Below are 22,914 nucleotides of genomic sequence, written 5' to 3' on the forward strand. Positions count from 1 at the left end.
TGCAGGGAGACAGAGGGAAGTAGAATGGGGGTAGAAGCAAAAGATAGAAAGAAGAAAAGTAAAACTGGAGGGCAGAGAATCCTAAGGCAAAAAGCAAAAAGGGCCACATTGTAGCAAAATTCTAAAGGGGCAAAGTGTGTTAGAAAGACAAGCCTGAAGGCTCTGTGCCTCAATGCGAGGAGTATTCGGAATAAGGTGGACGAATTAACTGCGCAGATAGCAGTTAACGGGTATGATGTAATTGGCATCACGGAGACATGGCTCCAGGGTGACCAAAGCTGGGAACTCAACATCCAGGGGTATTCAACATTTAGGAAGGACAGACAGATAGGAAAAGGAGGAGGGGTGGTATTGCTGGTTAAAGAGGAAATTAATGCAATAGTAAGAACGGACATTAGCTTAGATGATGTGGAATCGGTATGGGTAGAGCTACGGAATACCAAGGGGCAGAAAACGGCAGTGGGAATTGTGTACAGACCACCCAACAGTAGTAGTAAGGTTGGGGACAGCATCAAACAAGAAATTAGGGATGTGTGCAATAAAGGTACAACAGTTATCATGGGTGACTTTAATCTTCATATTGATTGGGCTAACCAAACTGGTAGCAATGCGGTGCAGGAGGATTTCCTGGAATGCATTAGGGATGGTTTTCTAGACCAATATGTCGAGGAACCAACTAGGGAGCTGGCCATCCTCAACTGGGTGATGTGCAATGAGAAAGGACTATTGAGCAATCTTGTTGTGCAAGGCCCCTTGGGGAAGAGTGACCATAACATGGTAGAATTCTTCATTAAGATGGAGAGTGACACAGTTAATTCAGAAACTAGGGTCCTGAACATAAGGAAAGGTAACTTCGATGGTTTGAGGCGCGAATTGGCTAGAATAGACTGGCAAATGATACTTTAAGGGTTGATGGTGGATAGGCAATGGCAAACATTTAAAGATCACATGAATGAACTTCAGCAATTGTACATCCCTATCTGGAATAAAAATAAAACAGGGAAGGTGGCTCATCCAAGGCTAACAAGGGAAATTAAGGATAGTGTTAAATTCAAGGAAGAGTCATATAAATTGGCCAGAAAAAGTAACAAACCCGAGGAATGGGAGAAATTTAGAATTCAGCAGAGAAGGACAAAGGGTTTAATTAAGAGGGGGAAAATAGAGTACGAGAAGAAGCTTGCCGGGAACATAAAAACTGACTGCAATAGCTTGTATAGATATGTGAAGAGAAAAAGATTAGTGAAGACAAACGTAGGTCCCTTGCAGTCGGATTCAGGTGAATTTATAATGGGGAACAAAGAAATGGCAGACCAACTGAACAAATACTTTGGTTCTGTCTTCATGAAGGAAGACACAAATAACCTTCCGGAAGTACTAGGGGACAGAGGGCCTCGTGAGAAGGAGGAACTGAAGGATATCCTTATTAGGCAGGAGATTGTGTTAGGGAAATTGATGGGATTGAAGGCCGATAAATCCCCGGGGCCTGATCGTCTGCATCCCAGAGTACTTAAGGAATTGGCCCTGGAAATAGTGGCTGCATTGGTGATCATTTTCCAACAGTTTGTTGACTCTGGATCAGTTCCTATGGACTGGTGGGTAGCTAAAAAAGGGAGCGAGACAGAAAGCGGGTAATTATAGCCTGACATCAGTAGTGGGGAAAATGTTGGAATGTTGGAATCAATTATCAGCATGGATTTATGACGGGGAAATCATGCTTGACAAATCTTCTGGAGTTTTTTGAGGATGTAACTAGTAGAGTGGATAAGGGAGAACCTGTGGATGCAGTATATTTGGACTTTCAATCCATGCTGACTTGGACCGATCCTGTCACTGCTTTCCAAATGCGCTGCTATTTCATCCTTAATAATTGATTCCAACATTTTGACAAGGTCCCACACAAGAGATTGGTGTGCAAAATCAAAGCACATGGTATTGGGGGTAATATGCTGACGTGGATAGAGAACTGATTGGCAGACAGGAAGCAGAGAGTCGGGATAAACGGGTCCTTTTCAGAATGGCAGGCAGTGACTAGTGGAGTGCCGCAGGGCTCAGTGCTGGGACCCCAGCACTTTACAATATACATCAATGATTTGGATGAAGGAATTGAGTGTAATATCTCCAAGTCTGCAGATGACACTAAACTGGGTGGCGGTGTGAGCTGTGAGGGGGACGCTAGGAGGCTGCAGGGTGATTTGGACAGGTTAGGTGAGTGGGCAAATGCAGTATAATGTGGATAAATGTGAGGTTATCCACTTTGGGGGCAAAAACGCGAAGACAGAATATCTGAATAGCGGCAGATTAGGAAAAGGGGAGGTGCAACGAGACCTGGGTGTCATGGTTCATCAGTCATTGAAAGTTGGCATACAGGTACAGCAGGTGGTGAAGAAGGAAAATGGTATGTTGGCCTTCATAGCGAGGGGATTTGAGTATAGGAGCAGGGAGGTGTTACTGCGATTGTACAGGGCCTTGGTGAGGCCTCACCTGGAATATTGTGTTCAGTTTTGGTCTCCTAATCTGAGGAAGGACATTCTTGCTATTGAGGGAGTGCAGTGAAGGTTCACCAGACTGATTCCCGGGATGGTAGGACTGACATATGAGGAGAGACTGGATCAACTGGGCCTTTATACATTGGAGTTTAGAAGGATGAGAGGGGATCTCATAGAAACATAAAAGATTCTGACGGGACAGGACATGTTAGATGCGGGTAGAATGTTCCTGATTTTGGGAAAGTCCAGAACCAGGGGACACAGTCTTAGGATAAGGGGTAGGCCATTTAGGATTGAGATGAGGAGAAACCTCTTCACTCACGAGAGTTGTTAACCTGTGGAATTCCCTGCCGTAGAGAGTTGTTGATGCCAGTTCATTGGATATATTCAAGAGGGAGTTAGATATGGCCCTTACGGCTAAGGGGATCAAGGGGTACGGAGAGAAAGCAGGAAAGGGGTACTGAGGGAATGATCAGCCATGATCTTATCGAATGGTGGTGCAGGTTCCAAGGGTCGAATGGCCTACTCCTGCACCTATTTTCTATGTTTCTATGTTTCTAGAGCCATGGCAGTTTAGTGGGTCAGTTAATTGTTAAGGATTTCTTTGTTTAAAAACAAATCTTCCATTATCAGCTTCGGCAACAAAGCAATGTGACATATAACCAAGCTTGTGTACCACATTTTTCAGTTCACACGATGTGACCGCTTAACTCTACAACGCATCAGTGAGCTTGGATGCTGAAGTCAACAGAAACCTCTGAATTGACATGTAACTCAAAGAATGCTGTAAGAAAAGATTTTAAGGATTTTGAAATGTTCATTAAGTTGGCCTCACTATCAGTGATAAAACTGTAACTGTTATTTTTATCTTCTGAATAATTTTTACTTGTAAAATTAAACTAATTTTTTTAGCTTGAACAGTCTGTCAGCATGGTGTTTTCCGCCAATTCGGAGATCAAGAATACATAGTCGCACTCCCATACTATTTCCATTTCCAATGGTACAAAGAACAAACTTGCATTTGTACATAACACCTTATCACATCTTCAGGATGTCCCAAAGCACTTTACAACCAATAACTTTTAGAAATGCATTGCTAGCCCTAAGACTCACAATGCTGGATATACTGCTCTTTATATCAAGAAAAATTCATGAATGGTGGAGCCCTGGGATTATGTCTGTATCTGCAGGATATACTTGGGAGATTGGATCAAGGGAAAGGAAAATGGATTGATTAATATAGCTAACAGACCGCATTGTATGAAACATTGGATGATAGGATTTTTTGTGATTTGCAAAGATTTTTTTTGTTATACTTTGCATAACATGACAAATTTAAAATCACAAGGTTCAGTTTTACCATCATTTTGGTTAATGCTGTACACTGCAACCATTCACCCTCAAGTGAAAGCAAGCTGGGGCATCTCACTTGCAAGACTTAGTCGAGACCCAAAATCTAATTGATACAATTCTTGAAGGTTCCGTTCCAAAAATTAAGATTGGTGTCTTACTCTGGAAAACCAATACATTGTGTATTGTGGCACTGGCTGAAAATTCATAAATTAGTGCTAAGTATAGACTCACCGTAGATCGAGAATCTTCCCGTTCTAATATCTTCTGTGTCTGATCTGCTGGGAACTTCAGCACAGTGGTTATAACTTTCGCCAAAGTCTGAAATATAAAAAAGCAATATAATTGCCAAGATCCAAATTTTCTCCCCAAAAAGATAACCTGGAAAAGTATAGCAATATTCTATTTAAATGAGTTGTGGGCTAAAAATAAGTCATCTATTTCAAACATCAAACGCTCAATAGAATAGTCAATAGTTAGCAGAAATAACTTGGTTGGGAACAACAAAATAGTCCTCGACTGGACTGCTACTTTTTCAATTCTGATTGTTTTCGATGGCACCAAATTACAACACTAATCAGGTTCATCACTTCAAAAGGATGATTGCTGTGACTAGAGGTTGCTGTGTGCAATTTAATGTGATACGAACACAGGGCCCGAAATTGATGACCCTATCGCCGGGTTTTTCGGCGGTATTTCCTTGTTTTGGACAGTCTCCTATTTGTTGGGAGTTTCATCAGGGCCTTACGCCGGTGGTTACGAAATGCCGCTGGGGAGCGGACCACCGGCGTGCAATGCTGGGAAAACCGCTCCCACCCGAGTTTGGTGGGAGCGGTGATCTGTACTTCTTGAAAAAAAAAAGACACCCATTTGGATCAGCCTTTCGATGGATGGTAGGTATGAAACCCTGCAAAAAAAAGTAAGTGAACTTTTTATTCTAATTCTTTTGCAGCAATTCAGTGCAAAATGTTTTCCTATGTTTTATTTTTTGAAAAAATATTTTGAGAGTTTTCCCCCATCCCCAAGCCGACTCCAGCCTCGGACTTAATTTGACCAGGTCCAAAGAGAATCCACGTGCAATGCCTATTTTTCCCACTGGGCGTTTTTTCCCCTATTTTTTCACCAAACATCCGCCCAAATTATCGTCAGGATCTTAGCGGTCTTTAGATGGTAAACGGGCGGAACTTGCCTTTGATCAATTTCGAGCCCTACAAATTCAGTAGAATAAATTATTTTGGAGGCAAGAAATTCTTCAAACTAAATTAACAGTTCCAGAATCACCTTCCATTAATTGCTTTAAAGATTATTTAAGTTCATTTCAGAAAATTAATTTATTCCAGGTGTTACAACCATTAATAATCCTTCAAGTAGGAATAATAACCATTAAAACAGATTAGGTTTTTTGTTGTAGCTATCAAAATTGAAATCTCCATCTCTTGAACAAAAAAACATGCAACATTCCAATTGGAAAGATTTTATTAGGTCTTCAGCTCATGAAATTAAACAAAAGGAACCTTTCCAAAACTTGACCTAATAATTGTAACACTAGTAACACTTTACAGGTGATTAAAAAACAGATGAAACAAAACTTTATAGGTTATGTAAGTCACAATTTCTCGAGAGACTAGATAATTAAAATAATGAGCCAATTATTTTAAGCAAACACAAAAATAGCACACTCAAAAAAATCTTGATAAGAGTAGAGGAAATTATTTCAAAGAGGACTCCCACATATTTGGTGACTAATTTAATTGTGTGTATATAGCAATGGTTGTACTCCCAGTGCAGAATTGCCAAACACTAGGCAGGCAACAAGGGTACCCCCAAAACCTTGTTCTCGAGGGCAAAAACACTCATTTATTGAACCTTAGCACTGATTAACCAGGGGAAAACTAATCGGCCGGATATTGTGAACAGCAGATCCGACTACTTTCAGTTCCAGTTTGTTGAACTCTCGCTGGGAATCCTGCAGCAATTAAATACCTTTGCTCTCACTTGTATCTCAGAGACTCAAGGCAGATAGTCAGAGATGCATCTGAAATAAGTGATTGAGAAAGATGGCAGACAGTTGTCAACAGCTGCCATGAAATTGTCCTAACTACACAACAATGGAAGGCATGCATTCATGACTAAAACCATTGTGGCATTCAGATCCCTCCCTCATAATGGTTAAAGCTTTTTCTAGGACGTCTTTTTTCATGTAAATGGCTGAAGGACAGTTCTGGTAAGCAGATCACTTTTCTGAAGAACTGAAATCTGTATCTTTTATTCTATTCTATGCTGTACTGAGTTAGCGCAGCCCAGGTTCAACAATGAATTCTAATAATACATTGTTTACTGGAGAATAGAAAGAATGCCCACTACTGTTTTGTCAGTTCAGAAAGCAGAAATGATGACACTCGCTAGACAACTCTGTACAGGCTATACTAATGTTTTGATTTTCATTTAAAAATTAACTGAAACAAAAACATAAGCAAATATTGTGCAGCACAATCAGTAACTTACGTTACATACAAGTGTGGTGGCTAGTTAAGAGTCTGCTTTTTGCCAAACTCCTGCTGGCAAATTCATGGAAAGACCCAAGTGCTGCTTATGGAGATTTACATATTTCTGACACAATGATCATAAACTAATGAGCAAAAGAAGTTATTTGGCTTAAAAGGATATTTCCATTTCCCAGTTCAAGAAATTATTTTGAAGTCAGGCAAATAAAACGATACCAACCTTATCATTTGCATAAGTAATAGTCTTATGGGTTGCACAAGAAACAACCTACTTATTTTACCACGTAACAAAGTACGGCCTCGATATTAACCACTCCTCCGAATGGCAGGAGGTTGTTGGGGGTGCAGTTAACCTTAAATAACGCAAACGCGACCCGACATATACGCGCCTTCAAGTTACACACCATCCTGATTTTGGACATATATCGCCGTTCCTTCTTTGTCAGAAAACTGAACTGGTTCACTAATGACCTACAGGGAAGGGAACCTCCGACCCCTACTCAGTTTTGCCTGCATGTGACTTTATTCTACACTATGTGGTTGACTCTTAATGCCCTCCACTCACTTGTACATACAATTGCTATGAAAAGGCGGCCCAGAAGCACCTCTCAGAGCAACTTTAGGTAGGCAATAAATGCAGCCATGCCAGTGGTCACTAGTCACAACAACAAATGTTAAAAATCTGTTTACAGATTTTACATTTTAGCACAAATATCCTCTAAGTTTCATAAAAAAGAAACATGTAGTTTTCAAAAAATTCATGAAAACATTTATGATGATGCACATTTTTCCCTTCCTGCTCCTGGACTTTGGTTATATAGACAATATACCACTAAATACAGGATATAGTTGGGTCAGTCTATACAGAGATTACTATCAATAATCTAAGGAAAAATATTTAAAAAGGGATCGTAACACATGTACTCTACTTCATTCGCCTGCCTTACCTCAAGTTTGCTCTCGAAAGTTAAGTATATGAATAATCAGAAGAATGGTAAAATTAGTACAGCACTGTCATCTTAAGAAGTCCATTAATCAAGAAATTTCTGGCATGTAGAAAAACTCAGCAAGAAAATAATTGTGACAAAACAAGGAAAAGAAAAACAAGCGATTCTAGAAACATCAAATATCTTAGCACTTGTCAGTTTTTCCAGTTTAAAAAAACATTTTTATCTGCGCAGAAACCTCGTGTTTAGGTCACTGAATATCACATATTGTCATAATGTCTTACCTTAGTTTCCTTTCCCATCATGTATTCAAAAAGCACCTTCTTAAGGTATTCTAATTCTGTGGGCTCCGTTATCACAGAACCATCAACAGCATAATTTCCATCTGTTCAGTAACAGAAAAAAATGTCAGAGGGAAAATGTTATGAAAAACAGATTAAATCTTGACAATGCCAACATCTCAGCCAATATAAAAAGCATATTTCTCAAATTGAGATTTAGACAGAAAAACACTGGAACTTAAATTGTTTGAGGATGTTAGTAAAGACATCCATTACTAATAATGGATAATGGTTGAATTACAATTATGCTGTGCCGAATGAAAGCAAGTTGCAGTCTATGTAATTTAAACACCGATGATAATTGTCTCTTTCAGCCATTTAATGTAATTACATCCTTTTATTTTTGCACAGGGTGAATAGCCACTTTACTCAGTAGTAGGCAAAAAATGGTACCCAAAGAATCTTAAAATTCATTCTGGCACAACAAAGGCATTGCATCAGTGACCCGTAACCTGATGATTCCTCCAATGGCTCACTGTTGAAGGATGATTCCCGAGTTTTGCTGCCAAATTGAGGATAAAAAGCATCAGCAAATTTTACTCAATCCAGGGTCATACTTTAAGAACCACTGGTTAACCTTGCACATCTTGAAGATGTTGTTCAACTGGCAAACCTCTTGACTAACAATTACACAGCAGTCCAGGTCATCAATAGAGAAGCTTATGTTCTCGAGCTTTGAACAGGCCATTGGTGTCATTCAGCAGAAACAATATTAGTTGCTTCTCAGCACAACATTCATGAAGTTTTAAAAAGTCACTGGCTTGAGTCCCCTAATAGGTGAATCAAATAAAACATCTATGGACTGGAGGGTAGCTAACGTAACACCACTTTTTAAAAAAGGAGGGAGAGAAAACGGGGAATTATAGACCGGTTAGCCTGACATCAATAGTGGGGAAAATGTTGGAATCAATTATTAAAGATGAAATAGCAGCGCATTTGGAAAGCAGTGATAGGATCGGTCCAAGTCAGCATCGATTTATGAAAGGGAAATCATGCTTAACAAATCTTCTAGAATTTTTTGAGGATGTAACTCGTAGAGTGGACAAGGGAGAACCAGTTGATGTGGTGTATTTGGACTTTCAAAGGCTTTTGACAAGGTCCCACACAAGAGAATGGTGTGCAAAATTAAAGCACATGTATTGGGGGTAATGTATTGACGTGGATAGAGAACTGGTTGGCAGACAGGAAGCAGAGAATCGGGATAAACTGGTTCTTTTCAGAATGACAGGCAGTGACTAGTGGGGTGCCACAGGGCTCAGTGCTGGGACCCCAGCTATTTACAATATACATCAATGATTGAGATGAAGGAATTGAGTGTAATATCTCCAAGTTTGCAGATGACACTAAGCTGGGTGGCGGTGTGAGCTGTGAGGAGGATGCTATGAGGCTGCAGGGTGACTTGGACAGGTTAGGTGAGTGGGCAAATGCATGGTAGATGCAGTATAATGTGGATAAATATGAGGTTATCCACTTTGGTGGCAAAAACACGAAGGCAGAATATTATCTGAATGGCGGCAGATTAGGAAAAGGGGAGGTGCAACGAGACCTGGGTGTCATGGTACATCAGTCATTGAAGATTGGCATGCAGGTACAGCAGGCGGTGAAGGCGGCAAATGGCATGTTGGCCTTCATTGCTAGGGGATTTGAGTATAGGAGCAGGGAGGTCTTGCTGCAGCTGTATAGGGCCTTGGTGAGGCCTCACCTGGAATATTGTGTTCAGTTTTGGTCTCCTTATCTGAGGAAGGACGTTCTTGCTATTGAGGGAGCGCAGCGAAGGCTCACCAGACTGATTCCCCGGATGGCAGGGCTGACAAATGAGGAGAGACTGGATCAACTGGACCTGTATTCACTGGAGTTTAGAAGAATGAGAGGGGATCTAATAGAAACATATAAAATTCTGACGGGACTGGACAGGTTAGATGCAGGAAGAATGTTCCCGATGTTGGGGGAGTCCAGAACCAGGGGTCACAGTCTAAGGATAAGGGGTAAGCCAGTTAGGACTGCGATGAGGAGAAACTTCTTCACTCAGAGACTTGTTAACCTGTGGAATTCTCTACCGCAGAGAGTTGTTGATGCCAGTTCATTGGATATATTCAAAGAGGGAGTTAGATATGCTCTTACGGCTAAAGGATCAAGGGGTATGGAGAGAAAGCAGGAAAGGGGTACTGAGGTGAATGATCAGCCATGATCTTATTGAATGGTGGTGCAGGCTCAAAGGGCCGAATGGCCTACTCCTGCACCTATTTTTCTATGTTTCTATCTCTAATCCCAATATATTCCACACCCCTATTTCTTGAATCGTCCCAAATACCATGTTTACTGCTGAAACAGACATAAATTCATGTATGAAGCAGAAATGTCTTTCTGTCGGGCCTATTTATAGCTAGGCAGTTTTACAAACTAGCACGAAGGGAAAGCTAATCACAATTCTTGCTCTCAGTTCTGATTCCTATACTCCAACTCCACCTGTCTAGATGCCTTCTGAAAAAAATCTGAAGAAAAGTTAAATGGGGGAATAATTTCTGTACACATGTATAAATGATATGTGCACCTCAGGTTTAATTATCTGCAGTATTTATTTCCTTATGAATGAATGCGTATGCAGGAGACAAGGCAAGTAGGGAGACTGAAATTCCAGCCTGTTAATTAGAGTAAGAAAGCTTTTTTAGAAAGAAGTTAAATTTACAGTTAAGTGTTTAAAAAACAATCAACCTGAAAAGGACTCTACTGCCTCTCATCCAAAATTAAAATAATTAAATCTATACAGCGTAACCCACCGCTTACTATTTTTGGGAGATCATAAAATTACTATCACTAGCCTTTAAATATAACTATCCCTGCAAATGTAATGCTTTCATAGGCATATGAATTTCATGGAACAACCAAGCAAGAAACTATATAGTGCAAGTATAGAAGGTTTGCCCACTATAGCATTTCCCACCCAATTTTAAATAAATCTTAAGCAAGCTAGCAGAAAAAAACGTACTAAAATATATAAACTGCAGACTATTGAAAAATCTGCAATTCCCTTGTGTGAAAAATAGTGTGTTTTACAATTCTTGAAAAATAATTCTGCGGTACATGCAAATATCTCAACTGAAAATTATGAAAGGTTTTAATAGAATGGATAGAGAGAGAATGTTTCACTTGTGGGGAAGAGCATAACTAGAGGTTATCAATATAAGATAGTCACCAAGAAATCCAATAGGGAATTCAGAAGAAAATTCTTTATCCCAAGAGTGGTGAGAATGTGGAACTCGTTACCACAGGGAGTGGTTGAAGCAAATAGTATAGATGTATTTAAGGGGAGGCTAGACAAGCAAATGAGGGAGAGGGGAATTGAGGGGTAGGCGGATAGATTTAGATGAGCAAAGACAGGCGGAGGCTCAAATGGAGCAAAAGTGCCAGTATGGACAGGTTGGGCCGTATATCCTATGTCATCATCATCAGCAACATCGGCAGTCCCTCGGAATCGAGGAAGACTTGCTTCCACTCTTAACAGGAGTTCTTAGGTGGCTGTACAGTCCAATACGAGAACTACAGTCTCTGTCACAAGTGGGACAGATAATCGTTGAGGGAAGAGGTGGGTGGGACTGGTCTGCCGCACGCTCCTTCCGCTGCCTGCGCTTGATTTCTGCATGCTCTCGATGACGAGACTTGAGGAGCTCAGCGCCCTCCTGGATGCACTTCCGCCACTTAGGGCGGTCTTTGGCTAGGGACTCCCAGGTGTCAGTGGGGATGTTGCACTTTATCAGGGAGGCTTTGAGGGTGTCCTTGTAACATTTCCGCTGCCCTCGTTTGCCGTGAAGGAGTTCCGAGCAGAGCGCTTGCTTTGGGAGTCTCGTGTCTGGCATGCGAACTATGTGGCCTGTCAATGTAATCCTATGCATTCACTGACTCGATGTCAATGACACTCCTAACCTGGTTAAAGAACCACATATAACTTTTCAAATACTTATATACAAAATATTTTTCTTATTGAGAGGGGTACAAAACGACTGACTGTATTGTAATAATTAATCATAATGTTAGAAAATCAGTGGTATCCTATGTTCTTTTTTTTCCAGATGCTGACAGGACTTTGCAGATTTCCAGCATCTTCAGCTTTTATTTTATGTCTTAAAGAATGTATGCAGGTCATTGCTAGCATTTATATTTATCATAACCATTTCAAATTTGATTAAATACAATTTTGCTTGGCTCTCACCGCTCAAATTGTAAGATGTCGCCCCCACCCATCCATCTGAAAGGAAGAGTCTCTCTCATCTACACTCTGTAGTGAATACCAAAGTAGCAAAAGTTCAGGAATGAAGGCTCCTGCAAAGGAGCCATATTGTCAGTTAAATCTACACAGTAACATTAAGTAAATATAAGGATTGCTACCACTTGAAATCTGAGATATGCGCCCAGGATGTGGCTGTGGAATAACCCTTAACCTGCCCAGTAGGATTTCCTCCTGTAAGATGGTAGAGATGTCGTACACATTTACCACCTATTTAGCTTTCAGCTGTTTAGTCTCCAGTTTGTCTTGGGTCCTTGCACTATAAAAAAACAAGTTGCAGTATGTGAGAGGCACAGCTGAGGAATCAAAACATTAACAATGTTCCATTTCTGACTTGCGTGGCAGTGGATAAAATGATAGAACCACAATTTCCTGAGCTAAATGAAACTGGGGAATCAACCTTAGCTAAAAATTCCAAGTAAGCTGCATGAAGATGCCAAATAAAATACTGTTGATCTACAATAAAAAAACTTGCAAGTCACTCAGTGTGTGAGCTTGCACTTAAGCAATCCATAATGCAGTTTTCCATTTAGAAGGTTCGAACTATGTCAGCAAAGGAGGCCATTCAGCCAATTGTGCCTGTGCTGTTTCTTTGGTAGAGCTATCCAACTAGTCCCACACCCCTGGTCTTTCCCCAAAGCCCTGTTATTTTTTTCTCTTAAAGTATTTAACCAATTCTCTTTTAAAGGTTTTTATTTAATCTGCTTCCACCACCTTTTCAGGCAGTGCATTCCAGATCACAACAACTTGCTGTGTAAAAAATTGTTTCCTCATATCGCTTCTGGTTCTTTTGCCAATCACCTTAAATCTGTGTCCTCTGGTGACCAACCCTTCCGCCATTGGCAACAGTTTCTCTTTATTTACTCTATCAAAACTGTTCATGACTTTCAACACCTCGATCAAATTGCTCTTAATATTCTCCCCTGGCTTCACCGATCTCTCCACATAACTGAAGTCCCTCATCTCTGGTACCATTCTAGTAAATTTATTGTGCACCGTCTCTAAGGCCCTGACATCCTTACTAAAGTGTGGTGCTCAGAATTAAACAAAATACTCCCGCTGAAGCCTAACCAGGGTTTAGCATAACTTCCTTGCTGTTGTACTCTATTCCTCTGAGTAAAGCCAAGGATCCCATATGCTTTTTTAACAGCCTTCTCAACTTCTCCTACCACCTTCAAAGATTTATGTACATAGGCCCCCAGGTCTCTCTGTTCCTGCACCCCCTTTAAAATTATACCATTTAGTTCATATTGCCTCTCCTCATTCTTCCTACCAAAAATGTATAGTCTGCCATGTGCCCACCCAGTTCACCAGTCTGTCTATGTCCTCCGAAATTCTGTTACTATCCTCCTCGCTGTTTACTACATTTCCGAGTTTCATGTCATCTGCAAACTTTTTGCCCTGTATGCCCAAGCCCAGGTCATTAATATAAATGTAAAAGAGCAGTGGTCCCAATATCGACTCCTGGGGAACACCACTATATACTTCCCTCCAGTCTGAAAAAAACAATGTTCACCATTACTCTCTGCTTTCTGTCGCTTAGCCAATTTTGTATCCCTTTAATTTCATGGACTTTAATTTTACTAACATGTCTATTATGTAGTCTTTTGTCAAATGCCCTTTGAAAGTCCATGTACACAACATCAACTGCACTACCCTCATCAACCCTCTCAATTACTTCATCAAAGAACTCGATCAAGTTAGTCAAACACAATTTGCCTTTAACAAATCCATGCTGAGTTTCATTTTTTAGTCCAGAATTTTCCAAATGCCATTTAATTTGTCCCAGATTATTGTCTCTAAAAGTTTCCCCGCCACCGTTAGGCTGACTAGCCTGTAGTTGCCAGGTTTATTCCACTACCCTTTTTAAAAAAAAACAGGAGTGTAACATTTACAATCCTCCAGTTCTCTGGCACCACTCCCATATCCAAAGAGGATTGGAAGATTGTGGCCAGAGCCTCTGCAATTTCTACCCATACTTCCTTCAGTAACCTAGGAAGCATCTCATCTGGACCAGATCACTTCTCGACTTTGAGGACTGCCAACCTTTTAAGTACCTTTATCTATTTTTATCCCATCCAATATTGCTACTGCCTCCTTTACTGCTACATTGGTAGCATCCTCTTCTCCAATGAAGACAGATGCAAAGTACTCATTCAGTACCCTCTGCCTCCATAAAAAGAGCTGCTTTTTAGTTCCCCCTCCCCAATCCTTAAACACCCTTTTACTATTTAAATGTTTATAAAAATACTTTTGGGTTCCCTTTTATTTTGGCCACTAATCTATTCTCATACTCTCTCTTTGCCCCACTTATTCCCTTTTTTAGATCTCCTCGGTATTTTCTGCTGTATTATGAACCTCACATTTATCATAAGCCTCCTTTTTCTATTTCATTTCAACATCATATCTTTATTCATCCAGGGAGCTCTACCTTTAGATGTCCTTCCTTTCCCCCTCATGGGAATGTGTCTACTCTGTACTCAAACCATCTCCTCTTTGAAGGCCTCCCATTATTCAATTACTGTTTTGCCTACCAATTTTTGATTCCAATCTCCCAGGGCCTTTTCAACTCATTGAAGTTAGCCCTCCTTGAATTAAGTATTTTTAAACCTGATTGTTCCTTGCATTTTTCCATAACTATGCTAAAGTTGATATTATGATTGTTGTTTCCCAAATGCTCCTCCACTGAAACATGCTCCAGTTGTCCCACTTCATTCGGCAGAATGAGATCCAGTACTGCATCCTTTCTTGTTGGGCTGGAAACATACTGATCAAGGAGGGACATGTCAGAAATTCCTCCCCTCTTTGCCCTTTATACTGTTATTATTCCCAGTCTACGTTGGGATAATTGAAGTCCCCCATTATCACTACCCTGTAGGTCTTGCATCTTTCTGTAATTTGCCTGCAAATATGTTCCTTTATCTCCCTCCCAATATTTGGTAACCTATAGTATACATGCAGTAGCATAATGGATCATTTATTATTCCTTAATTCTAATCAAATAGATTCTGTCTTGGACAGCCCCATCAACGACATCATCTCTCTCCAGTGTTATAATAGTTTTTTTGATCATTCCACCTTTTTTCCTTCCCTATATTTCCTGAATATCTTGTAACCAGGAATATGAACAACATCAATTTGTATTTAGAAAGCGCCTTAATGTAGTGAAATGTCCCAAGGAGCTTCACAGGAGTATTATGCGATTAAAAACTGACACCGAGCCACATAAGTAGAAATTAGCGCAGGAAGAGATATGTTTTAAGGAGTGTCTTGAAAGAGAAAAGAGAGGTAGAGAGGTGGAGAGGTTTAGGCAGGGAGCTTGGGTCCAAGGCAACAGAAGGCATGGCCACCAATAGTTGAGCGATTATAATCAGGGATGCTCAGGAGGGCAAAATTAGAGGAGCGCAGACATCTTGGGGGATTGTGGGGCTGGATAGGGAGGGGCGAGGCTATGGATGGATTTGAAAATAAGGATGAGAATTTTGAAATAGAGGCATTGCTCAATGTAGGCCAGCGGGCACAGGAGTGATGGATGAGCGGGACTTGGTGTTATAGACCAGTTAGCCTAACATCTGTTGTTGGGAAAATGCTGGAGTCCATTATTAAGGAAGCAGTAGCAGGACATTTGGAAAAGAATGATTCAATCAAGCAGAGTCAGCATGGTTTAATAAAAGGGAAATCATGTTTGACAAACTTGCTGGAGATCTTTGAGGATGTAACGAGCAGGGTGGATAAGGGGGAACCAGTGAATGTGGTGTATTTGGATTTCCAGAAGGCATCCTATAAGGTGCCACATAAGAGGTTACTGGACAAGATAAAAGCTCGCGGGGTTGGGGGTAATATACTAGCATGGATAGAGGATTGGCTAACTAACAGAAAACAGAGTGTCGGGATAAATGGGTCATTTTCTGGTTGGCAAACAGTGATTAGTGGGGTGCCGCAGGGATTGGTGCTGGGTCCTCAACTATTTACAATTTATAGGCAGTCCCTGGGAATCGAGGAAGAGTTGCATCCACGCTAAAAATCAGCCCTTCGGTGGCTGAACAGTCCAATACAAGAACCACAGTCCCCGTCACAGGTGGGACAGATAGTCGTCGAGGGAAGGGGTGGGTGGGACTGGTTTGCCGCATGCTCTTTCCACTGCCTGCGCTTGATTTCTGCATGCTCTCGATGATGAGACTCTTAAGTGCTCAGCGCCCTCTCGGATGCACTTCCTCTACTTAGGGTGGTCTTTGGCCAAGGACCCCCAGGTGTCAGTGGGAATATTGCACTGTATCAGGGAGGTTTTGAGGGTGTCCTTGTAACGTTTCCTCTGCCCACCTTTGGCTCATTTGCCATGAAGAAGTACCGAGTAGAGCGCTTGCTTTGGGAGTCTCATGTCTGGCATGCGAACTATGTGGCCTGCCCAGCGGAGCTGATCAAGTGTGGTCAGTGCTTCAACGCTGGGGACATTGGCCTGGACGAGGACGCTAATGTTGGTGCGTCTGTCTTCCCAGGGGATTTGCTGGATCCTGCGGAGACATCGTTGGTGGTATTTCTCCAGCAACTTGGATGAAGGGACCGAGTGTAATGTACCAAGTTTGCTGACGATACAAAGATGGAAGGGCAAGCAAATTGTGAGGAGGACACAAAACATCTGGAAAGGGATATAGACAGGCTAAGTGAGTGGGCAAAAATTTGGCAGATGGAGTATAATGTGGGAAAATGTGAGGTTATCCACTTTGGCAGAAATAATAGAAAAGCAAATTATAATTTAAATGGAGAAAAACTGCAAAATGCTGCAGTACAGAGAGACCTGGGGGTCCTTGTGCATGAAACACAAAAAGTGAGTATTGCAGGTACAGCAAGTAAAGCAAGTAATCAGGAAGGCAAATGGAATGCTGGCCTTTATTGCAAGGGGGATAGCGTATAAAAGCAGAGAAGTCCTGCTACAACTACACACGGTATTGGTGAGGCCACACCTGGAGTACTGCGTACAGTTTTGGTCAACGTATTTAAGGAAGGATATACTTGCATTGGAGACTGTTCAGAGAAGGTTGATTCCGGAGATGAGGGCGTTGACTTATGAAGATAGATTGAGCCTATACACATTGGAATTCAGAAGAATGAGAGGTGATATTATTGAAACATAAGAGATAATGAGGGGGCTCAACAAGGTTGATGCAGAGAGGATATTTCCACTCATAGGGTAAATTAAAACTAGGGGGCATAGTCTCAGAATAAGGGGCTGCCCATTTAAAACTGAGATGAGGAGAAATTTCTTCTGTCAGAGGGTTGCAAATCTATGGACTTCTTTGCCCCAGACAGCCGAGGAGGCTGGGTCATTGAATATATTTAAGGCGAAGAGAGACAGAATTTTGAGCGATAAGGGAGTAATGGGTTATGGGGAGCGGGCAGGGAAGTGAAGCTGAGTCCATGATCAGATCAGCCATGATTTTATTGAATGGTGGAACAGGCTCGAGGGACCAAATGGCTTACTCCTGCTCCTATTTCTTATGCTCCCGCAAGGACATTGGTGCCAGCTCCATTAAGGTGCAATCTGTCTGGCATGCACAGATTCATAAGAACATTAGAACAGGAGTAGGAGTAGGCTATTCTGCCCTTCGTGCTGATGATCTACCTCAACTACTCTTCCCCACCCTATCCCCATGTCGCTTGGTTCCTTGAGTATCCGAAATTCTATCGATCTCTGTCTTGAATATACTCTACGACTGAGCATCCACAGCCCTTTGGGGTAGGGAATTCCAAAGATTCACAACGCCCTGAGTGAAGAAATTTCTCATCTCTGTCCTAAATACCCGACCCCTTATTCTGAGATTGTGACCCCTAGTTCTGGACTCCCCAGCCAGGGGAAACATCTTCCCAGCATCTACCCTGTCAAGCCAATTAAGAACTTTCTATGTTTCAATGAGATCACCTCTCATTCTTGTAAACTCTCGGGAATATAGGCCCATTCTACTCAATCTCTCCTCATAGGATAATCCCCTCATCCCAGGAATTAGTCCAGAGAACCTTTGTTGCACTCCCCCCCCCAAGGCAAGTATATTCTTTCTCAGGTAAGATGATCAAAACTGGAGTACACAGTACTCCAGTTGTGGTCTCACTAAGATCTTATATAATTGCAAGAAGACTTTTTTCACTCGTCTACTCCAATCCCTTTGTAATAAAGGTTGACATACCATTTGCTTTCCTAATGGATTGCTGTACCTGCATGTTAATTTTTTGTGATTTGTGTACAAGGACACCCAGGTCCCTCTGAATTCCAACATTTTCGAATCTCCTAGTTTAAAAAAATATTCTGCTTTTCTATTTTTACAATCAAAGTGGATAGCCTCACATTTCTCATTATATTCTATCTGCCACTTTCTTGTCCACTCACTTAACTGTCTATGTCCCTTTGCAGCCTCTCTGCATCCTACTCACAACTTATTTTCCCACCTAGCTTTGTATGGTCAGTAAACTTGGAATTCTCCTGCCCCAGAACTGGTGCTAATGCCCCAGGAATCTGAAGTCCTCCGTTCTGCACCATTTCTCCAGCAAAATTAAAGCACATGGTATTGGGGGTAATATACTGACGTGGATAGAGAACCGGTTGGCAGACAGGAAGCAGAGAGTCGGGATAAACCGGTCCTATTCAGAATGGCAGGCAGTGACCAGTGGGGTGCGGCAGGGCTCAGTGCTGGGACCTCAGCTCTTTACAATATACATCAATGATTTAGATGAAGGAATTGAGCGTAATATCTCCAAGTTTGCAGATGACACTAAGCTGGATGGCAGTGTGAGCTGTGAGGAGGATGCGAAGAGGCTGCAGGGTGACTTGGACAGGTTAGGTGAGTGGGCAAATGCATGGTAGATGCAGTATAATGTGGATAAATGTGAGGTTATCTACTTTGGTGGCAAAAACACGAAGGCAGAATATTATCTGAATGGCGGCAGATTAGGAAAAGGGGAGGTGCAACGAGACCTGGGTGTCATGGTACATCAGTCATTGAAAGTTGGCATGCAGGTACAGCAGGCGGTGAAGGCGGCAAATGGCATGCTGGCCTTCATAGCTACGGGATTTGAGTATAGGAGCATTGAGGTCTTACTGCAGTTGTACAGGGTCTTGGTGAGGACTCACCTGGAATATTGTGTTCAGTTTTGGTCTCCTAATCTGAGGAAGGACGTTCTTGCTCTTGAGGGAGTGCAGCGAAGGTTCACCACACTGGTTCCCGGGATGGCAGGACTGACATATGAGGAGAGACTGGATCAACTGGGCCTTTATACACTGGAGTTTAGAAGGATGAGAGGGGATCTCATAGAAACATATTAAATTCTGACGGGACTGGACAGGTTAGATGTAGGAAGAATGTTCCGAATGCTGCGGAAGTCCAGAACCAGGGGACACAGTCCAAGGATAAGGGGTAAGCCATTTAGAACCGAGATGAGGAAAAACTTCTTCACTCAGAGAGTTGTTAACCTGTGGAATTCTCTACCGCAGAGAGTTGTTGATGCAAGTTCTTGGATATATTCAAGAGGGAGTTGGATATGGCTCTTACGGCTAAAGGGATCAAGAGGTATGGAGAGAAAGCAGAAAAAGGGTATTGAGGTGAATGATCAGCCATGATCTTATTGAATGGTGGTGCAGGCTCGAAGGGCCGATTGGCCTACTCCTGCACCTATTTTCTATGTTTCTATGTTTATCCTACTGTCCTATTCTGAATAATGTAGCAAACACTGATCAGCCATTCATTTCGAGTGCGCACAGCACTGCCCCCCCAGTCATCAAGATCCACGGCACAGCCCTGGACAACGTGGACCACTTCCCATATCTCGGGAGCCTCCTATTAATCAACAAGAGCAGGCATTGACGACGAGCTCCAACACTGCCTCCAGTGCACCGGTGCAGTCTTCGGCCGCCTGAGGAAAAGAGTGTTTGAAGACCAGGCCCTCAAAACTGCCACCAAGCTCATGGTCTATAGGGCTGTAGTAATACCTGCCCTCCTGTATGGCTCAGAGACATGGACCATGTACAGTAGACACCTCAAGTCGCTGGAGAAATACCACCAACGATATCTCCGCAAGATCCCACAAATCCCCTGGGAAGACAGACGCACCATTAGCTTCCTCAACCAGGCCAACATCCCCAGCATTGAAGCACTGACCATACTTGATCAGCTCCGCTGGGCAGGCCACATAGTTCGCACGCCAGACACGAGACTCCCAAAGCAAGTGCTCTACTCGGAACTCCTTCACGGCAAATGAGCCAAAGGTGGGCAGAGGAAACGTTACAGGGACACCCTCAAAACCTCCCTGATAAAGTGCAACATCCCCACTGACACCTGGGAGTCCCTGGCCAAAGATCGCCCTAAGTGGAGGAAGTGCATCGGGGAGGGCGCTGAGCACCTCGAGTCTCATCTCTGAAAGCATGCAGAAATCAAGCACAGGCAGCGGAAAGATCGTGCGGCAAACCTGTCCCAATTAACCCTTCCCTTAACGATTATCTGTGACAACGAGTCTGTGGCTCTCGTATTGAACTGTTCAGCCACCTAAGAACTCATTTTAAGAGTGGAAGCAAGTCTTCCTCGATTCCGAGCGAGTGCCTATGATGATGATGATGATGATGATGTCTCGAAGTTGCAGCATCACACTTAGACAACAATCATATTAAACAATGATTCTGACCATTAGTGCTTGTGAATGATCTATTGCATTTTGCACAGTACTTAAAGCTTTTTATATATGTTAGTGTAAACACACTGACTCAACAATGGAAGCATGCAGTTTGTTTTTAATGCAGTCGATGTGTTGCAATATCCAGTGCTGGAGTGCTGGGAAACATTGCAGAGTGCACAATTCGAATTCATGTTTTGGCATCGTGAGCAAATGCCTTTGTTGTTTTTTTTCCCAGATTAGGTTGTTTTGTCTATGGGTTTCCACTGAACATGGCATTGGTCACTGGTATTACCACACGACCTAAAAAGCACAGCTTTTTTCTTTCTTATATATGCTTGTCCTGAAAAGGACAGTCAAATCTGATATTTTCTGGTGGTTTGTTTTTCAGTTCGAGCACCTTAGGCTTCTGAGAAACATAAAAAAGGTCAAAAACTTGGATGCCAGATAAATGAACAGAATGTTTGATATTCTGCCTAATTTAACATACACCAGTAAAGAGCTTGGACACAATGGGCCCAAGTTTCCACATGATTTGCGCCTGATTTTTTCGGAGCAACTGGTGGAGAACGGACTATCTTAGAAATCGCAATTCTCCACATTTTATTTTCTGCAGTTCTAGTCAGGTAGAACAGTTCTCCTTTGGAACAGAATTTTTTTCTTCAAAGGGGGGCGTGTCCGGCCACTGACGCCTGATTTGAAAGTTTCCACAGTGAAAACGTACTCCAAACTAAAGTAGAATGGAGCAAGTGAAGATTTTTGTAGAACTGAAAAAACCTGTTCTACACATTAAAAAATCAGGCGCAGGTTACAAATTAGGCGTCCAGAACGAGGTGGGGGGGGGGGGAAGGGAAGTCATTAAATTCTATAATAAATCCTTATTTGTACTTATACAAATAAATCCAACCTGAATAAACATTTATAAGCAAAGAAAAGATTAAATAAACCATCTTCCTACCTGTGTGAAAGTGCTTCAGGCAGGCCTTTCAGGACCGAAGGCTGAACGGGCCGGCCCGAGACTTCGGGCAGGGCCCGTTCCCAGCACCAGATTTACAGGTCGGTGGCGTTGGGTTGGGGAGGTTCGGGTCGGGGGAGGGAGGGAGGGGGAGAGAGAGAGAGAGAAAGAGAGAGAGAGAGAGGGAGGGGGGGAGAGAGAGGGGGGAGGAAGAGAGAGAGGGGGGGAGGGAGAGAGAGAGGGGGGGGAGGGAGAGAGAGAGGGGGGGGGGAGGGAGAGAGAGAGAGAGAGAGAGAGAGAGGAGGGGGAGGGAGAGAGAGAGAGAGGGGGGGGGAGGGAGAGAGAGAGAGGGGGGGAGGGAGAGAGAGAGAGGGGGGGAGGGAGAGAGAGAGAGGGGGGGAGGGAGAGAGAGAGAGGGGGGGGGAGGGAGAGAGAGAGAGGGGGGGAGGGAGAGAGAGAGAGAGAGAGAGAGAGGGGGGGAGGGAGAGAGAGAGTGGGGGGGAGGGAGAGAGAGAGAGAGGGGGGGAGGGAGACAGAGAGACGGGGGGGGGGAGAGAGAGAGAGGGGGGGGAGGGAGAGAGAGAGAGAGGGGGGAGGGAGAGAGAGAGAGGGGGGGAGGGAGAGAGAGAGAGGGGGGGAGGGAGAGAGAGAGAGGGGGGGAGGGAGAGAGAGAGAGAGGGGGGGGAGGGAGAGAGAGAGAGAGAGGGGGGGGGAGGGAGAGAGGGGGGGGGAGGGAGGGAGAGAGAGAGGGGGGGGGAGGGAGAGAGAGAGAGAGAGGGGGGAGGGAGAGAGAGAGAGGGGGGGAGGGAGAGAGAGAGGGGGGGGAGGGAGAGAGAGAGAGGGGGGGAGGGAGAGAGAGAGAGAGGGGGGGGAGGGAGAGAGAGAGAGAGAGGGGGGGGGAGGGAGAGAGGGGGGGGGAGGGAGGGAGAGAGAGAGGGGGGAAGGTCAGGTCGGATCCAGTCCGGGAGCGGGAGTCGGGTTGGGTCGGGGGGCGGGAGCGCGGGTCGGGTCGGGTCCAGTCGGGGGGGCGGGGAGCAGGAACAGGAGCACGGGTCGGGTCGGGTCCAGTCGGGGAGGCGGGGAGCGGGAACAGGAGCGCGGGTCGGATCGGGTCGGGTCCAGTCGGGGGGGCGGGAAGCGGGAACAGGAGCGCGGGTCGGGTCCAGTCGGGGAGCGGGAACAGGAGCGCGGGTCGGGTCCAGTCGGGGGGGCGGGGAGCAGGAGCGTGGGTCGGGTCCAGTCGGGGAGCGGAAACAGGAGCGCGGGTCGGGTCGGGTCCAGTCGGGGGGGGGTGGGTGTCGGGTCTGGTCCAGAGGCGGGGGGGGGGGGGGGGTGGGGTGTGGGGAGCGTGTCGGGTCTGGTCAGGGGGGGGGGGGGGGGGAAGTAGGAGCTGGCCG

The 22,914-nt window shown here is 43.7% G+C and overlaps 1 protein-coding gene across 10 annotated transcripts in view; it reads right to left on the reverse strand.

Annotated features, from left to right (window-relative positions):
- golga4 (golgin A4) overlaps positions 1-22,914 on the reverse strand; it is a 550,135-nt gene that overhangs the window by 35,035 nt on the left and 492,186 nt on the right. For 9 of the 10 annotated variants that reach the window (XM_070889514.1, XM_070889499.1, XM_070889470.1 and 6 more), the window contains 2 exons: positions 7,572-7,672; positions 4,071-4,157 (listed from right to left, as the gene is read on the reverse strand). In XM_070889514.1, coding sequence (XP_070745615.1) covers positions 4,071-4,157; positions 7,572-7,672 — 188 coding nt within the window. Of the gene's footprint in view, positions 1-4,070; positions 4,158-7,571; positions 7,673-12,021; positions 12,170-22,914 lie in introns of those variants that run through there. The other variant, XM_070889490.1, reaches the window with a different exon arrangement.

Source organism: Pristiophorus japonicus, chromosome 1 (genome assembly GCF_044704955.1).
Source record: "Pristiophorus japonicus isolate sPriJap1 chromosome 1, sPriJap1.hap1, whole genome shotgun sequence".
NCBI classification, from domain to species: domain Eukaryota; kingdom Metazoa; phylum Chordata; class Chondrichthyes; family Pristiophoridae; genus Pristiophorus; species Pristiophorus japonicus.